The following is a 16,840-nucleotide window of genomic DNA, read 5'->3' as shown; positions in this document are numbered from 1 at the left end:
CAGATGTGTATGTGCCATGGCCCTGCATCCAGCCTGGGATACCCACTTGGTATTTTTGGTAAGACTGCCGAATGGGACACCACATGCAGTGTGCCACCTACTTCGAGGGCCATCCGTGCTGCTAGGTAGGTCCTCGGGTGGCTAGCCCGAGCCACCAGCCATGCTGACACAGTTACGCTGCTAGTTTCAGCGGGCTAACTCCATCAAAGCTAGTACATGTACCTCGACCTGAGCTGGAAATTACAACTCCAGCTTCAGTGTAGATGGACACAGAGTGTCCAAGCAGAGCATGATGGGAGTATTCCCCTTGCCGGCATGCTTTTGTTCTCCCCCAGGAGCTGCCGCATTGTCCCCTGGAAGACGCCGGACGCTGTCTGTACTCACACCCTGGCAGAGTGCCCAGGGCAGGGTGAGGACCATGTCAGAGGGTAGCCAAGTTTGAGGAAGGGGAATTGACATGCAGGCTATTCCAAAGCCTCTTCTGGGACAGGAGCAAAGATGGAACAACCACAGCTTAATTACCTCTTTTAGAACGTAGACGTACACCTTCCCCCTCTCTCTGCCTTCGCTGAAGTACATGGGGGCACCAACCAACAAAATATCTGTCATCCCGTCTCCATTAATGTCGATGGAATTTATTTCACTCCCAAAGTAGGAGCCAATCTGAAAGAGCCGGAAAGGAGAAAATGGTTGGAATGTAAATGAGACCACCACATATTCCGACAGGGAAATACATGTCCCTGTATTTCTAAGGAATTGAATACCTCAGGGATGACACCCTTGGAGTGAGTGGAATTTCCAGTCTTCTGAACAGAGACACGTTAACTTATTGTCTAGACAGATCTCCGGGAAAAGAATTTGAATGCTAAAAGATTAATGATCAGACTCTTTTCCTTTCTCTGGCATTGCTGAATTCTCTTAGTGTCACATTTTCCTGTTAAACTAGGTTTTGAAGGAGAGATTGTTTAAATGTAGGTACACACGTGTATATTTCAGCAGAAGGGTTCCCTCCAAGCCTATGGTGGCTCCATTCTTCTGCCTGGCAGAATTCCCTCCCTGTACAGACTGTATATGCCGGGCAGTCACTCCAGTTCTATTAGACGCCTCTTCACTGTTTCTTCCTCAAGCTACTTTGAATGAATCGGTCCTTCACTGTCAAAGGGAAACCGTATGGGCTCTACAGACCCCAACCTGAACCAGGGCATGGAATAGAGCAATCCTGGGCCAGGGAGGACCCACCCTGAGCAGGTGCAGGGCATGCACCAGGTGGAGGAATAATTGAAGAGGACACAGGTAGCTCAGGAAAGGGGGTGGGGTGGGGGGGGGGAAGGTACAGGCTGCACTAGGAAAAAAGGCTGATGCTGGGAGCTGGGATAGGAGTGGCTACAGCTTTGTTAAGCCTGCTCTAGCAGTAGGGATCTTCCCACCCACACTTCAGGAGCTGAAAGCCCTAAAAGAGATTCCTTTGACCAGGACATTATCAAGTGGAGTCTTCTAAGCCAGCGACCAGGCCCCAAACAGAAGAGCGCCAGTCTGGTAGGAAGTGACCCAGGGGCAAGCATCACTTGGGGTAGATCTATAGCTGGTCTGGACCCTAGGGCCTTGGCTTGGGACCTGGTGGAGTGGGTGGGCCTGGGTCCCCAACCATGTCCCCCCTGCTCCTCTATAGGGGAGGGAGAGGAGCACTCAAGTGGGATCGAGGCCTGCTGCACCCTGGGCTGGGGCCCCCTCCGGGATGCCTAGGCTGGCAGAAATGGGAATGCTAGTGCCAGATCACCAGGTCAGCTGGTCATTGACTGTCCTGCTACATCATATAACTAGGGATGGATCAAAACTCTGGGTCCAATTCTCCCACGAAACTTTGGGAAAGCTTATATCCAGATGGGAACGTTACAGTTTAGGCATGTCTCTATATGGACCACACACACAGAGAATTTATATCGGCAATATTCCGGAATTCTGAGTTTGCGCAGCAGTACCATTGATAACACTCTTGCTTTCTGCCCGGTTGCCAGAGATCGGACTGAATTTTTTTTTTATTTTTTTTTTGGAGACGATTAACAGCAGCTTATGCTTAACTAATCTACATGAGCAGAACCAGCCTGGCCATTTTTCTGCTTCTGGGTAAAATTCACACAGGGTGACGCTCGCCCTGTACAGCATAAAGGCCTTTCAAAATAAGGCTTCAGTGGGACTTCATGCCTGGTACTGGCCCTTTGCAGAGTGGTGAATTTCACCCCCAGTACGGAAGGTTCATGCATCCCAGCAGGCCAAGGAGGCTGGGTAGGGAACAATGGTGTCTGATGAATTTCCAGGTCCTGGGTTGGAATCAGAGGGCAGACAGACAGCAGAAGGTGCAGCAGATTTATGCAAGGGAGCTGCTTTTAGCATGATACAGAGGCGGGAGGGTGCTCTAAGCTGCTGCATTATATGTGGCATGAGTGCAGAGATGATTTAGAAAAAAAGGAGGCAGAGGCGTAAGATAAAAGAAGACGGTTACTTGGAGAAGAAGGAGGTTGCGAGTCTATTTTGCTGTGTCTACGTGGGGATAAAAAACCCACAGATGGCCCATGTCATCTGACTCAGGCTCGGGGAGCTGAGGGGAGGGGGGCTGGGCTCTGGGTCTGAAAAATTGCTGTGTAGATGTTCAGGCTCAGGCTGAACCTTGAGCTCTGGGACCCTGCAAGGGTGGAAGGTCCCAGAGCTCTGGCTCCAGCCTGAGCCCGAATGTCTACACTGCATTTTTAGCCCCACGAGCTCGAGCCAGCTGACCTGGGCCTGCCATAGCCGCACCGTGGGGCTTTTGTGCCTGTGTAGACATCTCCATTGTGTAACTGTCATTGGTCGAGTGAAGCAAGGCCTGACACTTGACCCAATGGCATCTGTCTGTCTGTCCTGCAATAACTTTAGAATGCTGCACCTGATCAATTCCAAAATGTCAAGGACTGTTCTAGGCACCAGTGATCAGAACCCTAGTGATTCTGGGGGAAAACCAGGAGGAGGAAAAAGGGGCCACGGATCCCCTGGAATCTGGTCGGCAGAGCTAGTACCTTCAACTGCCTCTGGAATGTCGATAGTTCGGAAAACCCTTTGATGGCAGCTATTAACACTTTCCAGCACAACAGTGCTCCCCTTCTCAGCTCTGTCCATCCCCCCCCCAAGACTTCAGCATGCTGGCACCTTGCAAGACTTAGCTCCCAGACAGAAAGAATGGTGAGGGGGAGGGAGAGGGCACTGGAGTGCACGCAGGGTGGTGGGAAGAAAGGGGGAAGTGGGGATGGGGACACTCAGACCCCTAGCATGAGGAAGGGGGTGGGTGAGGTTGTAGGGAGTCCCTGAAGTAGAGGGGGATGGGAGGGTGGCACACGAAGCGCTTGTGGGGGAGGGGAACGGAAGGAGGCAAGAAGCCCCTGGTGTGCGCAATGAGCTTTGGGTGACCAGATGTCCTGATTTTATCGGGACAGTCCAGATATTTGGGCCTTTTTCTTATATAGGCTCCTATTACCTCCCACCTCGTCCTGATTTTTCACACTTGCTGTCTGCTGTCACCCTAAATGAGCTTGGTCTACAGACGCAACACAGGGTGCAACCTTCTATAAGTTTTATGCACAGAATAAGATTCTTTCCATATTCTACTGCACTTGCTGGTGGGTGGGGTGTGTATACATGTACAACACTGCCCACTACTGGATAGGTGCCAACCTGCAGAACAATGTATCAAAGACCTTGGGTTTGAAACAACTAAAAATAACCCCCTCCTTTTGCTCACACCTGTCTGAAATAGGAAGACCTGCGTACTATCCCTGCTACAGCTGTGAAAGTCAGCGTTGCCAGCACAGTGAGAGCCATGAAATCCCTAGGTGGTGATGGATTTGTTAAAATATCTAGCTTTCATTTCATCATAACAGAAAAGTAATCTGCACAGGGAGGGAGACAAAGACCATGGAGGGAGCACCCAAATCTGTTTCTCCAGAATTCATGGAGGGAACCAGAAGCTACCAAGATTGCTTAACAAAATATTGGTAGGTTTCCACTGAGTGGAGTGGGGAAACAAGCAAATCTCCTGATCAGAAACTTAAAAAATTCGGAATAAAATGTAGTGGTTACAGGGTTTTTTAAACCACAAAATGTGTTACAAAGCCTTTGGGCCAGATCTGCAGCTGATGTAAATGGGTGTAATTCTACTGAGCTGATGTAAATGGGTGTAATTCTACTGAGGTCAATGGAGCCCATTTACATGAGATGAAGATCTGACCTTTTGTCCGTCAGGTCAGATAGATAAGAAATATACATAGGACCCGAGGACTAATGATAACAGCCATATACAGTAGTGCATTCAATCAAGCCTATTTCAGAAGTCTGCCCCATAGATCTGTACCATGTATCTCCTTATGTTTTACCTGTTCTCCTTTCAAAGACTGGTGAATAGTTAGGTTTCTGTTGCTGTGCATTGTGAAAATAATTGCTTTCCCAGTGTGGTTGAACCTGGGAGCTCCTGCTACATAAATCCTTCCATGCTTTGGAGACATCACTGAGGTGACGGTGTAACCTACAAGACATGGAAACACAAGGTGAGCACAACCTGGAAATGAAGCTCCAAGAAGCACCAACATGGGAATGAATACTGTCCCGGGCTGAATACTGTCCTGGGCTGAATACTGTCCCGAATAGATGTGACAAATGACACAGACAAATCTGAATACCAGAAACCTACTAAATCAATTACACATTGTGTTTTCTAGCCGGAAAATAAGTGTCCTGATTAGATTTTTCCCATTTGGCTCCGAATAGACAGATGGAATCATAGATTCCAAGGCCAGAAGGGACCATTGTGATTATCTAGTCTGACTTCCTGTGTAACACAGGCCAGAGAACTCCCAGCAAATAGTTCCTAGAGCAGATATAGTAGAAAAACATCCAATCTTGATTTAAAAAATTGCCAGGGATGGGGAATCCATCACGGCCCTTGGTAAAATTGTTCCAATGGTTAATTATTCTCACTGTTAAAAAGTTATGCCGGATTCCCAGTCTGAATTTGTCCACATCCGTGCTTATCATTTCATTGCTCACTCCACTCTTTGAATCTCTTCCTTTACTGCAACACTGTTGGCTGACCATCTGGTTTTGATTAGTTTCAGGCTGTTAACCCAACTCCAGCTGCCTCCCAGATCAGCAAACTGGAAACCAGGAGTTCCCAGAAAGATAAAGTCATTCAAACAAACCTGACAACTCTAACCTCATGTTTTGAAGTGCCCAGAATTTATTGCTCAGGTCCCTTCATTCCATCTCCTGGATCATTTAGATTACTACTAGAATTTGCAAGGGTAGGTGCTGCTAGCAAATCGAATGCAGAATAAAATTGCAGTAGCAGGTAAGTCCATTACATTTCCTGATAGCCAGCTTACTTCACGGTTTATATACAATTATACAAACCATAACACTGTATTTGGATACAAAACATTGAGGCATGATTCCACGCAGCTGAGTGTGGTGCTGTGTAAGGCATCCTCCGAGCAGAGCACAAATCAGGTCTGAGAAGACTGCACAAGCGTAAAAGAGTTGACTGATATTTGATGCCACACTAATGGGTGCTATAAAAAGTTGTGACTCCACGGAGAACACTTTAGTAAATAACCCTGCACCTATGAATTGAAAACTCCAGGAGGTCAGTGACTGCTGTTAAATACGGGTGTGTCCTGTATACAAATGGAGAACATGAAACAGGCAAAGGTTCTGAATTATATCCCCCTGAATGAGCCAGCTGGACCCCAGTGATTGGCTTTACCTTAGCCACAGAATCTATAGTTCTTGTTCTAAGCTAATCTACTGCATGAGCCAGGAAGGCAAGGTTAGATTTTGCTAATGAAATTGGTCACACTTTATATTAAGGGTACATTTATTGATAGTTTACAAAGGGGTTAGAGGTGATTAATACGTTTTAATAAATGTTTAGTCAATTCTTATAGAGTCCAATGTATCAATAAGGTGTTTATAATCATCTACCCCAGGGGTTTTCAACCTTTTTTCATCTGTGGACCCCTAAAAAATTCCAAATGGAGATGTGGACCCCTTTGGAAATCTTAGACATGGTCTGTGAACCACAAGTCGACAACCACTGTTCTATGGTAACAACCTTTTGCGGACCCCTTAGACAGTCTGCGGACTCCCAGGAGTCCATGGACCACAGGTTGAAAATTACTGATCTAGCCCATCGGTAGATGATGTTGTTATAATAATCTGTAACACACATACTCATGCAAGGCTTATAGCATCTATTAATCATTTATTAACATCCTTCATAAATGTAACCTTGATCTAAAGTGTGGCCGTGAAATCTATAGATCAGGGTTGGCTGAGTATCAAAGTAATTACACAAGCAACTCCAATGTCTGGTAAATCCCTGTTTAAATGATTACACTGTTCTTGGGCTAGGCAGGTGCTTTAGATGTTATCTAGAAAAGAGATAACGACAAACAGCGTTAGGATGCAAGAGGTACTCGCTTGCCTCTTTATCACTATACATACGTGAGGAGAGGGCAGATCACGAAGAGAGGCAGGCACGCATTTATCTGTAATAACAGACTGAGGAGAATTACTGATGATATTGATGAACATCCCTTATCATTCTGGAAGATGGAGAAATATTAGAGACGTTGGCTAGAAATCGGATTTGCCGTCTATCCTGACACTGTGTCGGGTGGGGTTTGCAGCGGGTGGAGGATGGAGGACACTGCACGGAGAAGCATTACCCATGTTTATTAGGGATACAGCATGGGCGCCCCAGAGCTGGCCTAGGGCAGCCATCAGCCAGTGAGTCCAACCAGCTGCTCTCCCTCTGGGCTGTGAAGGCCTCTCTCACACCTGGCACTCATGAAAGACCGGCTGAGGGTTGTGGCTGCCCCAGAGAGGGGAGTCCAAAGGGTTGGGTGAACAGAGCTGCTGCATCCTTCGCCCAGTCTCTTGCACCTGCAGGAGGCCACTGATAATCTGGCCTGGAGGGACTTGGCTGAAGTTTTCACCTGGACACTTTTCCATGCAGCAGGTGTGCCCAGCAGATGCGCTAGTGCCTCCCCCAGCAAGGAAGAGTTTAGTTAAGGATGGCGTTACATGTTGTCCAGCCCGGGGCATTTATGGGACTGAAGGCACTCAGAACCAATTTATAGGGGAGGTTTCCAATCTGGGAATTCAGGAATCACACTTAAAGGGGTTGGAATGAGAGGTTCTGTTTTGGCCCATCAATTTATCATATGGCTGTCACCATGTGTACAAAACAACGTTGTCTATACGACTTTGCAGGGCAAGTTCCCGGAGCTCACCTATTTGCAAAGGTCAGGAGGCTGGGTGCACAGGTAGCTTTACAGAACCTTTGCTCTCTGATCCTGGCACTGCTGGACATGCAGCCAATCCCCTGGCAGGGACCCTGTTTGTCCTCAGCTTGGCCTCATCCACCAGTATGCCAGTCTACACCAGAGGGTCCTCGTGCAGGGGAATCTTGCCACCCTCCTTTCCTGCACTGGTCCAGGACACGTGATTGTCCAGCTTTTCTCAGACCGTTCTGTTTTTCATATCTGATACATTTGGGGCTATTAAGGAAGAAAGCCAATCCCCAGCCACCGCAACATGGTATTCTTTGTGTAACGGGAGCTGGCCTTGTGCTATTTGAAAGCCTGTCTCTGGACCAGGTACGGTGAACGCAGCAATAGCCAGACAAACCGATACTCAGTTTGTAACAATTAGCCTCTTTGTTACATTCTCCCATTTTTTGGAGGAGAATGTTGTGCCTGGGGGCTGTTATTCTGCCTGGTTTCACAGAGGAGAGCTTTGGCATCTTTGAGCTCTTACTGTGTAATCTCTGATTCTGTTTCCTGCCAGGCCGAGAAGACCGTTTCCATGCAGCATGTCGCTCCCAGTTCACATCAGTAGACTTCATTTTGAAAACCAGGTGTATATTATTGCTCATGGACTCCAACAGCTGCATACAGAGGTGATCAGCACAGCAGATATTTCGTCTTTACCCATGACATATCATCAGTATTTTTTAAAGCCCCCATTAAGAACTGCAGGTGACCCAGAGGATCAGAACTCCTGCATGTATATTGCTTCTATATACTGTATATTCCTGTAGGCTTTGGCTTTCCTCTGGATCCTCCACTAGTTCGATAGTCAGTCGGCTTTATCAGTGAGCTGCGGGTAGTATCTCTCTCACACAAGCACAGTCTTGGCTGCCTGCACAGCTGGGTACATAACAATATATTTTTGCTTGGACAGGTATTTCTGTGAGCACTGGCAAATTGGGTCTGCTGTGAAAGAGTCTGCACTTTAGACCTGGCCTGGCAGAAATGGTCGAAAAATGGCAAAAATCATGAATTTAATTCGTGAAACCAACTTGCTCTGTGTAATCTCCTTACCTAGGTATGCTCCATGGTTCTTCAGCTCCTCCGGGAATTCCTGGAGATACGATTCCCTATGAGGAATGACTTTTCCACTGCTGGTTTCTTTGAGCACTGCTCCATTCCAGTCATACGCTCCTACGGCCCCAAGCAAAATCCCATCCTGCGGGGAACACAAAACCTTTAGAGCATCTTGTCATCTGGACCTGTGGCTGCTGAAGGTGGTTTCAGTGCAAACACCAAACACCTCGTGAATCAAGTCAAACTGAGCAAATGACAGACGGAAACCAGCGGAGATACGAAATCACCCAGCAAAAAGGGGCCGACCTTGGGCTTCCTTTTAAGATGCATTTAAAGCCCGACCCTGCATGGTGCTGGTGCAGTGCGGGGCCCACAAGCGCGAGGTGAGGATCCTGTCTGGGAGCACAAGGAAATCCTGCTCTGAACCAATGAGAGCAGTTGCGAGGTGGCCAGGTTATCCTTCCTGGTAGCAGCACCTGGCCACCAAAGGGAGTGTCACTGCTTGCCCTACTTGTTGCACTCAGGGCCAAGTCTGCTCAGCTATACCCATTCTCCACATAGACCCACCCCCTCTTATATTCAGTGCACCTGAAATAAGGCAGTGGGGGCACCAGGAGCTTCAGCGTCACGCCTGCTCAGGGAGAAGGACACCGCTAGTGCCTGGGTGTCTCTGCCCCCCGCACGCCGGAGGGCAGCACCTGGCACAAGGACTTGCAGGATAAAGCCTGCCACCTTTGTTAAACCTCATCCCATTGCTGAGCCTGCCGAGCGCAAGGAAGCCCGAGGGGTCCGATCTGCTTTGCGCTGCTCCAGCAGGCAGAAACCTGCCCTGGTGCCAATGGCTCAGCATCCCTCAGGGGCATGTTGGGGTTGTGCCATGGGCTGCCTTAAGTTACATCAGGCCTCAAACTGGCCCCCAGCCAGCTTCCAGGATTGGGGAAGCACAAAGGTGACTTAAAGCAACTTTTCCTGTCCCCTTTGGGTCCCGTGCAAAACACAGCAGAGCTGGACCCACTATTGACAGAACCCGAACAATCAGCTCTGGGACTGCTGGTAGCGGCCCTCCATGCTCAGTCATCTAATAACACGTTGCCGCAGCCAGCCTGTCCTCAGCCCTGCAGAAGTTTAATCATAAGTACAGCTAAAACCAAAGTCTGACTAAGAGCATCCTGATCCTGTGCTAAAAATAATGAAATAAAGCAGCCCTGCAGTGCAAGCTCTGGGGCCTTTCGTTTCAGAGCAGATGGCAAACTGGGATTCAAACTTTCCTCAGATAACGTCACTGCCCTCACTGCGAACAGCGAGGAGCAGATGGCACTGACTTGTGTGCGCAGCACTGAAACTCCTGCAGGTTCCCATAACAAGGAGACCCAGCAGGGAGTGGGGTGATAACCAGGCTAAGGAAAGCACTGTAACGATGATTTCCAAGGTACTAAGCTTCCGTTAAAACCCTGGCCATGGCCTTTTAGAGATATAAGGTGGAATTTTCAAAAGAGGCTCTATGACTTGGCAGCACATCCCTTTGCCTTTGGAAGACAATGGGATTGGGTCACTAAACCGCACCAGTGCCCCGGCCCCACCCTTGTGCCCCAATCCTGCTCCCAGTGAAATGAATGTGGATTTAGCCAGTGATTTACATGGGAGCCGTCACTACTTCAGTTCCGCATGTGATTTCGAATTGGCTCCGTCCATAGCTGTTGATGTTGGGCCCAGGGTGCAGTGTTTGGATGTGAAAGAGGGTCAGGGTTTGTGTCAAGCTTGGACTACAGTTTTGGTTTGATGGCCCTGAAATCTCCCCAGCTGGTCTCCTGAGATTTTTACCCCAAGCAATGGAAATCTCCTGAGATTAGCTGATTCTACCAGAACAGGAAAGCAGGCTCAGTTTTGGATCAGACCTCAAACCAAATCCATAATATCAGATTCAGATAAGGGGATTCAAATTGGATTCCCTCGGCTCTGCCACACACGTTCAGAAGGAACAGGGGGGGCAGATTCAAGGTTAATTTTTGGGCCCCTCTCTCTGTTTAAAATGTTTGTTACCATGTAGATACAATTATTCCCCTCATGGGACATATGGGCAAATCCTGATTAAAGCCAGATGTTTGAAATCAATGAGAGTAACGAGAAGAATCTAATTAGTTGTTTTCCCCTGTAGGAAATGTATCAGCTCTTTTTTGGGGGAAGTTTTCCTTAAATTTTAATTCCTCAGCAGTGTGTTTATTTGGCTTGATGACTATAACTATAGGTTATAGGAAAAACAAGAAAAAGTTATTCCCACAAATCACACTGTTATTTTCAGAAAGACTGATGAACGTAGCAAGTAAAGCTTCAAGGAAGCAAGTCTCCAAAGCATTCACAGAAAGGTGTATATCTAAAACTACTGTAACGATGTTTCCAATCAAGCCCTGTCTTTTCAATGATCTTTTCATTTCCAAGAGTCCAACTGATCCTAGCAGCATTGTCTTTTGCACCTTGTCACATTGCATTTCAGTAGTGTACTAGATGTGTTTAGACGAACATCTAGCATTTAAAAGCAGTTAAGCCATGTGCATGAAATCCAAGCGCCAAGTTAGCGACTGAAATATTCTCAGACGTGCCAATTCCTGCAATCTTTTCAGCTTTGGCAAGACTACTAAAAAACTCTGTCCTTAAGCAAACAACAAAGCAAGGCTGGAGACTGGTTAAAAGCTGTTGATTCTTCTGGCAGAGAAGTAGCAGCACTGGCTACAGAGGAAGCTCCTCTGCTACCCTCCTGGCAGTATAACGGGTGCTGGACAGCAGCTGTTAGCAGGTGCAGAGAGAGGCAGGATGGAAAACAAAGAGAGGAAACAGAGCTGGAGAAAGCCATTTTCTGGGTAACATTTGAGATTGTGTCTATAGTCGTGTTTCCATCGCCAAGTTTATATATAACTAATGGCCCCATAATACACTATCTGATTTAACTGCTCAACCTGCTCTCGCATTTGGTTGGCTGTAAACATTTCAAGCTGTGCTGGGTTTTTAAAGCCAGAACCACCCTCATTTTAGGTTGATCCAAAGTCCACTGAACTTATAGGAACTTAAAGGAAAGGCTCCCATTGACTTCCCTGGGCTCTGGATCAGCCTCTGACTGCAGATGGAGTCTTGGATGCAGCCTGAGCACAACACGTGGCCTTTACTCTCCTTCTGTGTCAAAGGGCCGAGCCCCAGGAACCCCCTTCCTCCTCCCTGCTTCCTGACGTGTCACGTGAAAGGGGCTGGACTCATCCAGAAAAGGAACAATTGGCAATGGGGTCAAACTGTGGCTGGCATGACACAGGTGGGCAGTGGGAAGCCACCCCCCAACCTGCATCCCTTGCAGAGTGAGGGTCCCTCTCGTTAGGCAGCAGCACCCTGTCGAGATGCAGGTCCCAGCTGGGAAGGGATGGGAATGCCAGAGGCTCTCACAGGGTGAAGAGCACAGCACTAGTCGGATGTGAAAGTGCAGGGGACACCGGTAACGCTGCCGTGTGAGTTAGCCATTGCAGTGACTGCCCAGCCAGCCAGCCCACCATTTCCTCCAGTCACTCTGATTCAGTCCCATCTCTCCCCACTTGTTTAACATCCCCTTGGAAAGGAATGGATGCAGGAGGTCTGGGTTCAAATTCTGGGCTCTGCCATAGATTCCCCCGGTGCCCTGGGACAAACCTCTTATGCTTCCGTTGTGAGGATAACAGCACTTTCTCCCCACCCCCACTTTGCCTTGTCTATTTCAGCTGTCAACACTAGCTTGTATAAAATGTTTGCTAGCCCCTCTCCAGCTAAAGCTATTAACTAAATATATATGTATAAATACTGAGACCACTAATTCATTTGTCCTCCTATTTCGAGATGAGACCAGTAAAGATGTTTTATTGTGTTTATAAACATCGGCTAAACATTCTGGAAAGCCTGGACTTCCACCCAAGTCAGATCGGTTCACAGCGCTGATTCCAGCTACTAAGGAATCTGGAACTCACTGCTCCCTTCAGCTATTCCTACTGAGTAAATGTTCCACTAAGAAAACCTCAGCTGACATCTCTGGAATGCACTGGACTGGTTAGGTAAGGTTTAAAAGGAAAACGCAGGCACAGAGTGCGTGAACGCAACTCCCCACACTTTGCTGGAGTTGTGCCAGGGTAGAATTTGGCCCATCAGCTCCAGAGAGAAATGACTTTCATTTCAACGTTCACCCCACACATTCTTAAAAATCAGTGTGTCAGCTCTGTAATGGCATCTCTTTCCGTCAAGAGTGAAACGGAAACACACCGGAAACATTCAGGACACTTACTCTGGGAGTTAGTATCAGTGTACAACAGGAAAAATAGACTCCTCCTCAGGGATCAAGACCTTGAGCTATCTCCAAACCCTAACGCACCTCAGAGCCTTCTGGGTCATGTATTTGCAACATGGATTCATACACCATTAAACCAAAAGTCACTACATCTGCTTTCCATAGGACAGTTACCTGCAAAAAAAATACTTGAATGGGAGAGAAAAACAAATCTGTTCTCTTACTTCCACAATGTGTGATGAAAATCCAGTCTGGGACATTTCAAGTCCAAAGGAGATTTCATTTTTGTTGGTACCTAGAATAAAAAAGACGTTAAAATTAAAGACTTGTCCTGGGGAGATCGCCAGTTACCGAATGGAATTAGGCACAATGAACTACCACCTCCCCCTGTAACTTCAGAACAGGAAAGGCCAATTCCTCAGCTGGGGTAAACTGGTGTAACTTCACTGAACTCAAGAGAATTACCTCAATTCACACCAGCTAAGGATCTAGCCCGGTGAATAAATATGCCTGTGTAGCAGTGCCTCACTTTCTCACAGGTGTCTACACAGTTACAAAGGAATACGGGTTTAGATGATTGCACCTTACATATGCTATACACCTTCAGAATATGGTGACTTTTCACTGCTTAGAACATGGCCAAATCTGAATGGATTTTCATGGGTCAGTAAAAGGCACCAAACTGACTGCCAGACTATCCCTCTGCAAATTTCAAAAGCCTGCTGGAAGCATTAAAGATCTTCCAATAAAGGTTGCAAAGTTTTTTTCAGAATGGAAAATGTTAGGCAACCTTAATTTGGGAATTGTTGCTGCTCCTCTTATGTCGGAGGTACACTCAGGGGTGGCTCTAGGATTTGCGCCCCCCTAAGCAGGGCGGCACGCCTGCGGAGGGTCCGCTGGTCCCGTGGCTCTGGTGGACCTCCCGCAGGTGTGCCTGCGGATGCTCCACCGAAGCCGCGGGACCAGCGGACCCTCCGCAGGCACGTCTGCGGGAGGTCCAGCAGAGCCGCGGGACTAGCAGACCCTCCGCAGGCACATCTGCGGGAGGTCCGCCGGAGCCGCCTGCCGCCCTCCCGCGGGACGCCGCCCCAAGCGCACGCTTGGCGCGCTGGGGTCTGGAGCCGGCCCTGGGTACACTGTCTTTCAGTGCAGTTGTTTTAATTAACAAAGCATGATGTTATTAATGTTAGGAAAATGCCCAGCAGACTCCATTCTAGTTAGAAGGTCAAATGTTTGGCTGGCTAACAAAGAAACATGCAGATTTATCCTAAAACTGAAGATGGTCTGTAGGAATATGCGGAAGTTAGAAACACTATAAACCAGTTAGAATGAAGGAAATGTACACCACTCACCTTCCAAACTAAATATCCTCTCTCCCAGTGCATCCACAATATCCTTAAGTGCCGCTTCATCTGTGACATTAAAGAAGTGCTTGTCATCTGGATCACTTGCTATAAATTTTATTTCTTTCAAAAATGCTGCTGGATTGATTCCTCTTCTATTATAATACCCCAGAACCTGGATGTGAAAAACAAAAATAAGTCATTTAATTTTTCCACATAATGGACATAGCGTTCCCAAGATGCCAAGGGGCAGGTTTTCAGAAGGGAAGCCTCCCTCTACAAAGGTGCCATAGACATTCATAAAATCAGTCCCTGCATTTTGTACTTGCAATTCAATGACAGGCTGAGATCAGGAAGTGAGTGTGATGGGTTGGGTCACAGAGACCCCCTTGGGACGTGCTGAAACTACCTCTGAGCTCCTTTTCCCTGCCAGCTTGGGATTCCAGAACCCTGCCTTGTTGAGCCAGACATGTTAGCCTGCTGCAACACACACCTAGGTCTGGTCCACGCCCCCAAAGCTGCAGACTTTAACCAAAAACTGCTCAGCAAGTTACCTATCTCCAGCACCCAGACACCCAGCTTCCAATAGGATCCAAACCCCAAATAAATCTGTTTTACTTTGTATAAAGCTATACAGGGTAAACTCATAAATTGTCCACCCTCTATAACACTGATAGAGCGATATGCACAGCTGTTTGATCCCCAAGGTATTAATCACTTACTGTGGGTTAATTAATAAACAAAAGTGATTTTATTAAGTATAAAAAGTAGGATTTAAGTGGTTTCAAGTAATAACAGACAGAACAAAGTAAGTTACCAAGCAAAATAAAACAAAACACGCAAGTCTAAGCCTAATACATTAAGAAACTGAATACAGGTAAATCTCACGCTCAGAGATGTTCCAATAAGCTTCTTTCACAGACTAGACTCCTTCTTAGTCTGAGCCCAATCCTTCCCCCTAGTTCAATCCTTGTTAGCTCCAGCTCAGGTGGTAACTAGGGGATTTCTCATGACTGGCAGCCCCCTTTGTTCTGTTCCACCCCCTTTTATAGCTTTGGCACAAGGTGGGTATCCTTTGTCTCTCTCTGGGTCCCCACCCCTGCCTTCTAAATGGAAAAGCACCAGGTTTAAGATGGTTTTTAGGACCAGGTGACATGATCACATGTCACTGTAAGAACTCATTTTCCATTCTTTCAGGGTTGGCCTGCATGTACCCAGGAAAGTTTGCGAATAAAAAGAGCCATTCACAACCAATTGTCCTAATTAATGGGAGCCATCAAGATTCTAAGCCACCATTAATGGCCCACACTTTGAAGTCCTATTGTAACTATGCAGAGTAATACTTTAGATTTCTAGCTTGAGATACAAGAATGATACATACATACAACCAGGATGAGCACACTCAGTAGATTATAAGCTTTGTAATGATACTTTACAAGAGACCTTTTGCATGAAGCATATTCAGTTACATTATATTCACACTCATTAGCATATTTCCATAAAACATATGGAGTGCAACGTCACAGTGAGAGCACACTGGGATAGGGGGGCTGGAGGGCTATGCGGCCTAGCTGTTAGTGTACCTGACCTTTGGACCCTTGCCTCTCTGTCAGGGCAGTAGAGGTGCCTGGTTCCTGACCCTAAGTGGGGATCTTCTGGCCTCCACCCTCATCTTATAGGTTAGAGGTTTGTTACAGGAGTGGGTGGGTGAGATTCTGTGGCCTGCGTTGTGCAGGAGGTCAGACTAGATGATCATAATGGTCCCTTCTGACCTTAAAGTCTATGAGTCTATAAATCTGGGATGAAGAAGAGGAGCAGCCAACCTGGACCAATGGGACAAGGCAAAGAAGAAGAATGCCCCTGTATTGTTACCTATCTGTACCCATTTCACAGATGGGGAAGCTCGGGCAGATGCCAAGCTTAGTGGGTCGCTATGGAGAAGCTACAATGTATTGTTAATAGGAGAGTGACTTACTGCCACAGCATATCTGGTGACATTGTCCTTCTCACTGTTTTCAATCACCTTCTCCAGGTCCGGGCTGTCATGGGATTCCCCATCGGTTATTACAATCATCACTTTCTTTGCTCCCTTTCGCCCACCTTTCTGAAAGGCTTCTGAGCTGAAATGAAAAGGAAATATTGGGCTGTGCAAAGCAGCAGGCTGGCTGCAAGAGGTTTCTTCTGATCAGAACATACCTTGATATACATTGCCATGCTGAGTGTGTTTCACATGCATCACATTGGCCTGTGCCACTTACATGAAAAACCCCTTTTCCTGGCTGAACTCCGGTTTAACCTGAACAAATTGTAAGATTCTCATTCCATTCAGATCAACAGGAATCTACCCTGGGGTCGACTCACAAACCACAAAATGTTATTTTAATGGGCTGCGAGTTCTTAAATTAAAAAGGAAATCCAACAAAATATGGGATTGTCTGAAAGCTTTTTGGTGTTAATAAGCAATATTTCCTCATAGTGGACCCACTTGTAATCTCCCTGTGGAACAACTCCATTAAATCAGAGGACTTGCTCCAGGTTTACATCATATAACAGATCAGAATCTGGATCAGTCTTTGTATTAAAAAGTGCCCACAAATTTGGTTATAAATTAAGGGCGATAGTGCTGTGGTTTAGTGGTCAATATTCCTACTAATCTCACACCACTTGCAATTCTGCAACAAAAGAGGAAGAGACAGGGTGAAGAAAACACAAGATCTGAACTGTAGGCTGGTTCTGGTCTTTATAGAGCTCTGCTGCGGCGTGTTTGGGTGGCACTCTCAGATCAGAACTCCTTC

At 47.0% G+C, this 16,840-nt stretch overlaps 1 protein-coding gene across 8 annotated transcripts in view; it reads right to left on the bottom strand.

Annotated features, from left to right (window-relative positions):
* Positions 1 to 16,840, bottom strand: part of ITGA11 (integrin subunit alpha 11) — a 241,719-nt gene that overhangs the window by 74,512 nt on the left and 150,367 nt on the right. For all 8 annotated transcript variants that reach the window (XM_039492637.1, XM_039492639.1, XM_039492642.1 and 5 more), the window contains 6 exons: positions 16,021 to 16,165; positions 14,055 to 14,220; positions 12,927 to 12,997; positions 8,409 to 8,553; positions 4,401 to 4,549; positions 523 to 663 (listed from right to left, as the gene is read on the bottom strand). In XM_039492637.1, the coding sequence (XP_039348571.1) occupies positions 523 to 663; positions 4,401 to 4,549; positions 8,409 to 8,553; positions 12,927 to 12,997; positions 14,055 to 14,220; positions 16,021 to 16,165 (817 nt within the window). The remainder of the gene's footprint in view (positions 1 to 522; positions 664 to 4,400; positions 4,550 to 8,408; positions 8,554 to 12,926; positions 12,998 to 14,054; positions 14,221 to 16,020; positions 16,166 to 16,840) is intronic.

This window comes from Mauremys reevesii, linkage group 10 (assembly GCF_016161935.1).
Source record: "Mauremys reevesii isolate NIE-2019 linkage group 10, ASM1616193v1, whole genome shotgun sequence".
Taxonomy (NCBI): domain Eukaryota; kingdom Metazoa; phylum Chordata; order Testudines; family Geoemydidae; genus Mauremys; species Mauremys reevesii.
Note: the sequence above shows the minus strand (reverse complement) of the source record. Positions and strands in the feature narration are given on the sequence as shown.